General features: G+C 40.8%; 1 protein-coding gene across 1 annotated transcript; it reads left to right on the top strand.

The window, feature by feature from the left end:
* Positions 1–393: 393 nt before the first annotated feature.
* LOC147466068 (putative pectinesterase 53) lies at positions 394–4,231 on the top strand. Its single transcript, XM_086513322.1, has 5 exons — positions 394–1,303; positions 2,327–2,510; positions 2,774–2,980; positions 3,404–3,639; positions 3,935–4,231. Exons 1-5 carry the CDS (start codon positions 909–911, stop codon positions 4,083–4,085), a joined length of 1,173 nt encoding a protein of 390 aa, XP_086369448.1. The 5' UTR covers positions 394–908; the 3' UTR covers positions 4,086–4,231.
* The last annotated feature ends 7,676 nt before the right edge of the window (positions 4,232–11,907 follow it).

The following is an 11,907-nucleotide window of genomic DNA, read 5'->3' as shown; positions in this document are numbered from 1 at the left end:
ATGTTTATTTTGTGACGTGGGGCCCTTCCCACAAAGAGAAGGGAGATACTTTTGACTTCATATTTGGTTGGAGAGAGAGAGTCCACAGTCTTGCGATTTTAGGTACATGCTCTCTAAAAAGTCTGCCAAATGGTCACCACGCCACCAGCCCGCACGTCTTTCGTGCGGTTCTCAACCCCGCGCAACCCGCTTCCTCCAAGAGCTCCCTCACACACACACACACACACACACGAAGACCAAAATATGAGCCCCCCAATATGGGTGCACACACCGACACTGCCATTTTCGCTTCCGGACTGTAGTCTACGGCAATGTGCGGAATTTGTTAAGTTTATCCCCTCCCCTCCTTTCGACATGTTTGGGGTTTGCCCGTTGGGTAATGATCGTGCATCTACAAGCTAGAGTCGTAACGCACCTTTGGGTTTCATGGAGAGCTTGTGCCAAAGCCCCCTTCTTTTACTGCTCTCGCTTAGCTGGATATTCTGAGTAATCCGTCTGCGGCCTTGCCAGCTGCAGGAGGGGGATCGGAGCAGAGAGAGAGAGAGAGAGAGAGAGAGAGAGAGAGAGAGAGAGAGAGAGAGAAGGTGTACGTGGAAGGCGAGCGCGTGGACTTTTGTACTTGGAAGGGTCATGCATGCATGAGCATGTTGAGAGTTGTTCGTGCAGGATAGCAGCTTCCCAGTGGCCTGTAGCTGGTATATAAATCCGTGGAGTGGAGGACTGGGAGCTCATCCCAAGGCATTCTAGGGGCAAGAGCGTATATAAGAGGTGGGCTCTTATCGCTAGCTGCATTTGGGTGGAACGGACCCCAAGAGGAGGAGGCTGCTGCAGGAGGAGGTACGCTATTAGGGAAGCTTACTTTGGTGGGCTGGATTAAAGTTAAGGGTGTATTCTCGGAATCTTTTGGAATGAGAATGAGGGGCTCAGGCAGCTGGCTGGCGCTGCTGGCGCTGTTGGTGCTCAGCAGCAGCAGCAGCAGGCTGGTGCGGGCTGACGTGGACGATGATGACGCCAGCTATTCCAGCTGGCTGGACGAGATGGACAAGACGTCCAGTTCGGAGGACAAGCAGCCCGGCAAGTACAACACCAATCACGATGGGCCGCCAGCTGACAAGACGGAGCGCCAGAATCTGGAGGTCACCGGCGGCGTCGACGCCGGCGCCGCCGCTGCGAGCGCCATCAAAACCATCGTGGTAGCCAAAGACGGGTCTGGCCACTTCACCACCGTGCAGGCTGCAGTCAACAGCATCCCCAAATCCAACAAGCAGCGCATCATCATCTCCATCAAAGCTGGCATCTACCGGTGAGTACTCTCTCCCATATTGAACACCTCTTGAGTTCAAAACTCGTCGAATACATCTATATTTAGGTCTCATGGGAATGTTCCTCCCTCTCTCTCTCTCTCTCTCTCTGAATTACCCCTTTCTTTTTTCTTTTTAAATCTCAAGCAAGTTTGATTAATGTCTATCCATGGATAGCAGCAAGTAAAAAACCTTGAACCTCAATCCTATATGGTAATTCCCATATTCAAGACTGATCTTATTATAATAATATCACCTGATGATAAAATTGCACAATGTCATCACGATTCCCATAATGGCTAAAATACTGTCAATACTCCAATGTCCTCAAATCTTCCACAAGCTATTATATTGTTTCCGACATTCTTTTACAAAAAAACACTAGTTTTACAGAGTGAGATATCTGAAGACAATGTTAGCTCTCTCTCTCTCTCTCTCTCTCTCTCTCTCTCTCTCACACACACACACACACACACACACACACACACACACACACACACACACAAAAGAAGATTCTGAAATTTTCTTATGTAGGAAAATGGAGTCTTTGTTAGTGTTTTTCATACATTGCATAACATCATGAGCTTCTACTCAATAGGCACCGCATATCTAGCTAGGTACGATTGGGGGCAGCGGACCGCCGGCCCCCAATGGGGGGGGCCGGCGGTCCGCTGCCCCCAATCGTACCTAGCTAGGTATGCAGTGCCTCCCTCATAGAAGCTCATGATGTTGAGGTAAGTCACAATGTGGGAATTATTGTGAGAATTTGTCCAAAACTTCTTCTTTTCTCTCTCTCTCTCTCTCTCTCTCTCTCTCTCTCTCTCTCTCTCTCTCAAATTGGTTATCCCCTTTCCCTCTTTAGTTATGAGGTCCTTGGGAATTTTCCTTTTAGATTAGAATTTCTCTTCTTTTCTTCCCTTCTTCTCTCTCTAATTAGGCTAAAACTTTCATGCTTGCTACATGAGTGATATGATTTCACCAAAATTCCTTTTAGTTTTTTACAAAACTCAATCTTATATGCACAGAGAGAAAGTCAAAGTGGATAAACCATGGGTGACATTCCAAGGAGCAGGGCCAAGGTTGACAGAGATCCAATGGGGTGACATGGCCTCCACCAAAGGACCTGATGGAAATGAGCTTAAAACGTTTGGCTCTGCATCAGTGGCTGTCAATGGTGACCATTTCACTGCAAGGGACATCTCCTTTAGGGTACCATTGCATCTCTTTGAATTTCAATAACATTTGCAATAGAATTATATAATAATACAAAAATTATCACACTAAGTGGATTATATTATCTGCACATTGAGAATGCTGGTTACATAGTTCTTACTAGAATCTTATCATTTCTACATAGTGTGTTTATAATAAGTCAAGATATGTAAGTTTTTTCTTACAAATAATATTCGTCTAAAGTTGTGCATCTTACAAGTAAAGATAGCTAAATACTTCTTACTAAATTGGAATTGTAGAACACGGCCCCCCCTCCACCAGGTGGGGCAGTTGGGAGACAGGCAGTGGCATTAAGAATAAGTGGAGATTTTGGTGCTTTCTTCAATGTAAATTTCTACGGTGCACAAGATACTTTGTATGACCACAAGGGCCGCCACTACTTCTATCGATGCTACATTGAAGGATCAATCGACTTCATCTTTGGCAATGGTCGCTCGTTCTACATGGTACGTCACATGCTATCTTTGTTGTCCTATAATCCATTTGGTTCTTTAAGGACTAGAAGTTTAATACTTACACCCGATGCCCCTCAAAGCAAAAATATAGATCCTTTATAGCTACCCATAATTACAGGAATATTAATGATCTACTAGAGAATCATTTTATTGCTTTATTAAAGCATTTATAGAAGTTTTGTGATTGTTGAGCCAGATTATAACAATATAGTAAAGATATAGTCTTTAAGATAATGCTGCATAGCTACCTTTTCTTGGTGTTTTTATGAAAATTGTATAATTAATCACAAGTTTCTTGTATCAAGTCTCTTTGCAACTAGATTCATCCAAAGGTCTTTCACAAGCTTTGATTGATAATTTGTCTTACAAACGTACAAGGTTTAAATATAATTTGATTGTTTGGGTTGGATGCAGCAATGCCGACTACATTCTATTGCAAACCCTAGTGGGTCTCTCACAGCACAAAAGAGGGCAACAACAACGGAGGAAACAGGTTTCTCCTTTGTCAAGTGTGTGGTAACGGGATCGGGTTCCATCTACCTAGGCCGTGCATGGGGTCCCGCCTCGCGTGTGGTCTTCTCTTTGACCTACTTCGACAACATAATTCTACCCCAAGGATGGTTCGATTGGGCCGACCCCAATAGACAAAAGTAAGTAGCCTAGCTTAATCTAGGTAAGCATAGGTAATATGTTTTTCAAAAGCACATCCACTTGGACTAATTAGGATGGCATATACGTGAATATGCCATTTAGAGTGCCTATTTTCATCATGCTTGTTGCAAAGTTGTAGGCAAATTTGGAGCAAGCACTAGGCTTGTTTCTAAGAGCAAGCTAGTAACATTCACTTAAAGATGAACAAACCATCTATACCAAGCTTGAATGTGCATTAATAACATTCACTTAAACATGAGCAAGGCATCTAATGGATGAATATGGTGGCCACAGGACTGTCTTCTACGGCGAATACAAGTGCTTTGGCCCTGGTGCAAACAGAGATAAACGTGTGTCATGGTCTCGTCTCCTTACCCCCAAACAAGCCAAACCTTTCCTACACACTGGATTCATCAATGGTGAATTATGGCTCACTTCCACTTGAATTAGATCATATTGATAAATCAATAAGATGGGCCTGCATTCCTCTAAATATTCATAAAATTCAACATTGAATTGTACTCCATGTCAATAAGCCAATCCTCAAAACCAAAATTAACATCCTAGAAATAAAGCATTGAATTTTTGCAACATTCTCTTGAAATTCTCTTGAACGTATTTTGTAATTGATGACAATCTCATGTGTTTCTTGAGAGTAAATCTTGTGTTGCCTTAGAAGTCTTCCAATTACCATTATTACCTTTTGAAAGTAATCTTCCAATTTTGAAACCATTGGTGCAAAGTTTGCATTGGTGTGGGTTATTGGCTCTATTTTGGATTGAGTACAACATAAAAAGCTTATAACAACATTGAGTACATTGAAAGCAAGTGAATTTAGAGCCCTTCAAGAATTGCACTCCCAATTGGAACAATGTAGTCAACTCCTTCCATCAAATAAACTGAGCACCACTGACAAACCAAGTGTACAAGCTCTTATTGAATGCTCTTATAAACTCCTTCATATTTTTATATAGAATGCCTCACCCTGGTGGTATGAAAGAGGCTCCATAGCCAAAAAAAAAAAGGCAGTAACATCAATTACATAAAAGCAAGTGAAATAATAGCATCAAGGCCATTAACTCCATAGAGCTACAACTCATGTCATAACAAATTACATCAACTCGCAAATGACATAACCACATCAAGTCAAGTTGACTCCACGCGCGGTAGCACAATGAGAGACCCTCTAAAATCAAAAATCTATCTAGATGTCTTGCAAGCAGGATTGCACACCCTCTGGGTCATTCTCTATGCCTAGATAATGATGGTGGACATCATGACAAACTTGTCCAAGCAAACGGCACCCTGCACACACATCGACTATGCATCGTGAAGGCCTCTACCAACCATGTGCATAGTTAAAGAAGACATTTGTATTGACAAAATTAAGAATTTTTTATCTTTTATGGGATAAAAAAGATGCTAACATACCTATAGAAGCATGGAGATCGCTTGGCCCCACCACGTATTTGCCTCCCTAAAACGATGGTGTGCTAAAAAGGAGAAGTTGCACATGCCTCAGAGATAACATTGAAACATGTATGAAATATCTGTCCACACACATCCTCTCCAATCACTCTATCTATCCACAAACTCACATACCCTTTGCGATGGTATATACCCAACACAAGGGTTTGCACCTACAAGAGATAAAATTGACAACTCACATGCTCACCATCATCATGCAAGTATCCTAAATCTACCATAGGGTCCATAGTCCCATGTAGAGTGAACTTTGCCTCTCGTGCTTGGACATGCACTCAAGGGAAAAGGTCATACCAAACCTCTCCCAAATTGTAGCCCATTGCAAGCTCTATTGCCTTCAAAAGCATCTTTGTCGGGAATTGATTCCATGAAGGGCACTCTCTACTAACTCGGTCGATGCCAGTGTCGGATGGGTAGTCAACCCAAATAAGCCTTGCTATGCATGCATGCCTCTCTCCAAGATAGGACAAGGACTCAGAAGCTAGGGACCTTGCTTTTTCTTTTTCCAACAAGACCACCAATAAAAGGAAAATCAATCACATATGAGAAGGCAATGCAGTAAGCCTAAAAAATTGTGTAAGGACACAGACTTACACATTAGGATTCGATATCGCTGCAACAATAGCATCAAAAATCATTATGGATTGACATGCAACTCGCCCTATAAACAAGAAAAATCACATAAAAGAAGGCTCTTTGTTGGCTCGTCCAAATTGTGTTTTTTTTGAAGCTCTTTCTCTAAAGAGGTTGCTTTATGGCTACTCCTATTGGCTGAACAAACCTTAAACCAACCCTTGCGAAGTAAAGTCTATTTTAAGGAGCTTGTTACCAGCCTTCTTAGCTCCAATCTCTTGCCACAATTCATGAAAAGCCCACTCAATGTGCAATGATCGTTGCTTAGTGACATACCTAATGGTCGAGTGGAAATTAAACCAACCTTGAATTTGTCAACAAGAATTAAAAACTATCCTATTTCAAGTGCTTACTTGGATAAATTTAGAGGTAGCTCCTCCCCCAAGCTTTGCATCTCGTCCACCATGGCTTCCACATTGGACATTGCAGACTCCCAATAGAAATCCTTACGAGTGTGCAATAGAATTTTCTTGTTATCCCCAAACATGTGGTGGGCCATGTCATCTTTGGGCTTGCATGTGACAAGAATGTGCAAAATATCATGCTTTTTATCAAGTAAATATTTGTGTTTAACAAAAAATAACTCACCCTTTAGAAGGTACTGCAAGAAAAAGCTTACCTCTCAGCAAGCTCAAGGCCACACACACACACACATAGAGAGAGAGAGAGAGAGAGAGAGAGAGAGAGAGAGAGAGAGAGACCATAGTATCGGTGGTTTTCTCATCTTCCAAGTAGAGCTACATGCATTGTTTTGCTACTTTGTTACAATGTGTGCAACACCCTTATCTTTTTGGCCACAAATTTGTTTAGCAAATTTACAATCAATTTTTGGCTTCAAGGGAGTTGCCCCAAAACTCCCCCACTAAGAGGGGCCTAAATAGCTATCGCCAGCCTCCATTTGATTTGTTGGGGTGTGTGAAACATCCGCACCACCAACTAGTGAGAACCCCCTCTACATTGGAAGCCTATATATTTGACATCACTGCTTATGACATTAGATACTCGAAGATTAAGCCGCACACTTTGTATCCAACTCATATCCTCTCATTAGCTATCACTCTAGACCACTTTGTATCCACCATTTGCATCTACCTTATCATCAATCTAGTCATGTTTTGTTACTTGTCTTAGTGTCAATCTCTCTCTCTCTCTCTCTCTCTCTCTCTCTCTCTCTCTCTCTCTCTCTCTCTTGTGAGTAATACACTAATCACATCATGAACACTAATCACATCATGAACGGTACACTCTCATTTTGGCCATAGTCACATTCCCTTTCATGTGCTATGAGAGCCGACGGTTTACACATAGGCCCATTAATTTCTATTGCATTATCATCCCTAATAATCCCACTCCCTAATCACCAATTGGACATGAACATGCTCCACCACCCTTCGGTGATTAGGTGTGGATAAGATTGCACTTTTTTATACTACAATAAGTGTGTGTGTTTCATTGCATTTGCATCTCTAGATTGCATTTAGTGATTGATTTTGTGCGATTTAGCTTCATAATAATTCTCTTCTTGAGCCTCGAATCATTGTATTGCTTGGGTGTGGAAGGAGCACTCGTTGAGAGAAATTCATCTTGATCTAGTCGGGCTTCTTATGTACAACTAATTGCTTGATTAATTCTATATAATTAGAGCACCATTAGCCTCTATAATTTTGTGTAGATGTGAATCTTTGAGGAGTTGAGTGTGTGTGTGTGTGTGTGGAGCACTTAATGCTTAGAGAATTTTTGGGGGATAGTAAAACTTTCAATCTTTTCATGTCTTTTGAAAACATGTGTGAATCTTGTATAAATAGGAGGCAAGGAAGTCAAACCCTTAAGAAGCGTGCTCACACACAAGGTGGCCGCTCGAATGACTTGAACCAGGTGCTCAAGCGGAGTTTATAGCTTATTTCGTGTGCATCAACTACAACCGACCGGCCACCATCCACGGATTGAACGAAAGAGCGTCCACCTGGCTAAACACGTAGCCGGACACCACATTTGTACTCTATTATTTTTTCGAGCTAGTATATCTACTCTGTGTAAATCCTAATTTTAGGGCAGCAGGTCAATTCTTGAGTTGTAATTCCTTCATGATATCTGTAAAGGCTCATGTGAGGTGGCCACTGGCCATTTAATTAGAAAGCCCTAGTTATAAAGGTCAATAACTTTAATGTGAAGAGGAGGCTTATCTTTTGAAGAAATGAGCTCTACTCTACGTACGCTCAAGCACGCTCAAGCGACTACGAAGCTCCACCTTGTAATCAACATAGCTAATAATTGGGTAATTTCTTTTCAAATCCAAAACTTGAATTGTGTTTCTCTTTTATTGCTCTTTCAATTAAGGTGTAAGCACTATCAATTTTGTTGAGGTTCACGACTACGCACTAGTGAGCCTAATCTTCAAATTTGAGTTCTTAAATCACTATTATTTGACTCTTTGACCATAGGAGAGTGTTCCTAGACCATAGGGTAACCTTTTTGGATAGTTTTGTTGCAATTTTCAAGACCTTTTTCATGATGGATCGTGATTTTGGTACCTTGTCGGATTGTGACCAAACGTGGTAGGATAGTATCCCTAGGTGTCTTAGACCTCTTCCGGAGTTTTGTTGCATTTCAACTTTGTTTGAGTGCCGAAATGGATTATTGACCTAGAGTGGTGAGAAAGGACATATGCAGATTTTTTGATCATTGAGTGGTGGTTTGCTTGTTGAGTTGTTGCGTTAGCTTGATAGGTTCACTTCTTGAGGATTGTGCCCCATCCGAGTCACTTCCCTAAGTATTGACATATTATGTTAGTGCCAGATAGCTATGCTACATATATCCATTGTGAGAGTCTCGTTGAAGACCTCTATGAAGAGAACTGATAGCCTCTCATCTTGTGTAACTCTCTCATAAGACATCTCTCTATGTATTGTTTGAAGCGACGCAAATCTTCCTTCACTTTCTTGTTTGCTTTTTGTTTGAAAGCATAGATTTGTGACACCGTACTGTGCATAATTCCCCTTTTTGAGAACTGCTTCGTGAATTCTTACAAGAGTTGTGTCATGTTTGGAACATCATATTTGTTCAGTGGTTGGAACCAAGTCAAGGTTGTTCCTTCCAATGTCAACCCAAATCCTTCATATTATTGAGTACGGAAATCTGCAAAATTTTCAGCTCTCAAAACTTGTTTGAAGAGTGAGAGATGAGCATATGGATCCCCCGACCCATCGTCTTTTGTCTTGACACATTGGGCCACTTGATATGGTCTCATTTTTTTTGGTTCAATCACCCATCTGACAATTTTGTGGTCTCTTGTAAAGACGTCTCTCGCTCTCTCTTCTTGTCTTGGAGAAAATCATGGTGAACTCCTCTCTGATATATGCTCTAGCATTGTTTTTGGTTGAAAATAAGTAGAGATAGGAGTACCCTTGTATGTATACCTTTCCAAGTCAATTGGATCAAAAAGTTTGTACTCTCGTCGATACATATTACCATCTGTGAATTCATAGAGGTTCTTATGGAATGTCAAATCTCCAAAATAGGGTTCTATAAACTTATAGAAGGTATATGTCTCTCCATTTGTGAACCTATACAAACCCTCATGAGCGTAGTCCATAAGCACTCTCATGGATTCATTGGTTTTAATGAATCTCACGTTTGGTTTGTTGATTAGCGGATGCCTCTCCTCTAGGTATTCTCCCAATCCCACAATCGAAGGTGTTTCCATGTTTCTTGCATTTTTTATGTCTCTGTATGGAGTAGAAAACCCTAGTGGTAGATGATTTTTCATGTTAAAGGCTCACTCAAACTCCCAAGATAGTCTTGTACAAGCCCACTTTGTCTTAGTGAAACTTATCCCTTTTTGCCCTTGGTTGCCCTTGGTCAGGTCTCTCAGAAATCACGTCTTTGTGATCCTTTGGTCTCTAGAAATTGGTCTTGGGGTACCCTAAAAGTTTGGAATTTGGAGACTTGAAAAAAAAAAGGAATCGGTATAGCTGTGTTCTACTATCCACAAGCTTTCTTCCTACCTATACCTGACTCAATTTACAGTTGTCTATCAAAAGTTAGAGCAATTTTGGTGAACTACACTTGAAACATCACTCGAAACGGTCTTAGGACCAGGACACAGGAACTTTTGCTTGTATCTTGGTCTCCAGAAGGTATTTTTAGCTCAAACTTGAGATTTGGGATGTACTCAAGTGTATCTAGAATTTCATCAACTCAGATATCCCCACTATGACGAGGTACATGGATCACGATCCATGACCCCCTCTCAAATTTTGACACTAGCTAAACAAGGTTTGAGATGCACTCAAGTGTATCTAGAATCTCATCAACTCAGATATCCCCACTATGAAGAGGAACACACACCGCGATCCATGACCCCCTCTCAAATTTTGATAGTAGCTAAACAAGGTTATATGCAGACTCTGTACCAATTTTCATCAAATTCTAAGGTTGGGGGACACGGATTGCAATGGAATTGGCTGATAGAGAAAAAATAGCAAAAGCACGGATTTCAGACACAAAATTGGGAAAATTTTGAATTCCAAATCTAGAAATAAGTGAAAATCTCACATCTATAGAGTACAGACCTCTAGTTCAAAAATCACATGAGAATTGGCTGATAGGGAAAAAATAGCAAAAGATAGATGTGAGATTTTCACTTATTTCTGGATTTGGAACTCAAAATTTGCCCAATTGTGTGTCTGAAATCCGGGCTTTTGCTATTTTTTCCCTATCAGCCAATTCTGATGTGATTTTTGAATTTTTCTTTCGAACAAACTTTCTTAGAGAGTTTGCTAATACCCTTGATTAAAACAATTTGAATTTGGATCACTTTTCACGTCTCTACCATCAAATTTTCAAAATTTGAGAGTTATGGTCATTTTTGCCAAAATATGATTTTCAACCCTTTTTCCCCTAATCTTTTAGCCCAAATTTGATAGTGGTAGTTTCTACTTATCCTGCTCCTAAGTACTAAAATGAATCTAGCAACAAAAACAAACAAAACAATACATATTAAAGTTGAAACAGAAAGTGGAACAACCCTTTGAAAGCATAAAGCTTTTGGCTATCTCACTCAAAACCCTCTTTAAGTAGATCTAGCAAGTCCTTGACTTCTAAACTCTACCAAGCACTAAACACAGTGTCTAGCTGCTTCACTGCTAAGGTTAAATGGAATGGAAAGACAAATCTTTGGAAAAGAATGCTTTGACTATGCACTACGTCACTCACCATCTAAGGATCATTCCCCGGAAAGGCGCCAATGTTAGAAAAAGAACCTACATTTGAAAGCATGCACAACGTTTGAGCAAGTCACTAGAGAAACTCTTTATCTATGTGAAAATTGTAAGGCCTACAGAGAGGTGACTAAAGATATAGACAATGTGACGAGTAGTGCCTCTTCGCCAAAGAGTGAATCTACAATAAAGCAAGATGTTTAAACTCCTTGGAATCGAGCATTGATCAAGTCGTGAAGGAGGTGATTATAAGAATAAACCAAGGCTACGAACATAACCTGAATGAACGACAATAACTCACAAGAATGTGTGACATATGTGATGGGGATCAATCCCACCCAATAGTGAAACACTCAGGCAAATCCACAATGTGTGCTAGGGTAAAGTCGGCCTTTTCTTAATGATGGTAGAGTAGTAGGCGACCACACTCAACCACCATATATTCCACAACCCCTAAAAAACTAGTACTCCATGGACGGGAACGTGCTCATATTCATAGACGATCAAGAGTATGGTTCAAAGACCATCCTCACCAGACAAGAACAACTATTGGTTTGATCAATAGTTGTGCATCAAGAAGGTCCAAGTTATGAATGTGGAGGTGACCATTAAACACGAGTAGAAATCTCTGGATTCTGTGACGGTTCTGGAAGAGACCATCTACTCCAACATTGTGTTAGGAATCCAGACAACAAGGGGAAAGCAACAATGAACATTGTAGAAGTGATTCCTTGTTCAAGCAGGTTTGAGGTAGAACTCGCATTTCTTAATATAAAGGTAATGACTCAAGCTCAAGCTCAAGAAGCTGTTAACAAAAACGCATGTGTTGAGGAGGAAAACATATTTTCACCTCAAATAGAAATCGAGAACATATCGGTGAGAACTAGAAGAAAATAATGGAAATTCAAATGAGATAAAATGAAAGCAAAA

Source organism: Adiantum capillus-veneris, chromosome 1, assembly GCF_014529385.1.
Source record: "Adiantum capillus-veneris isolate H3 chromosome 1, ASM1452938v2, whole genome shotgun sequence".
Classification (NCBI taxonomy): domain Eukaryota; kingdom Viridiplantae; phylum Streptophyta; class Polypodiopsida; order Polypodiales; family Pteridaceae; genus Adiantum; species Adiantum capillus-veneris.
The sequence above is the reverse complement of the archived record's forward strand: the minus strand, read 5'-3'. Positions and strand labels throughout refer to the sequence as shown.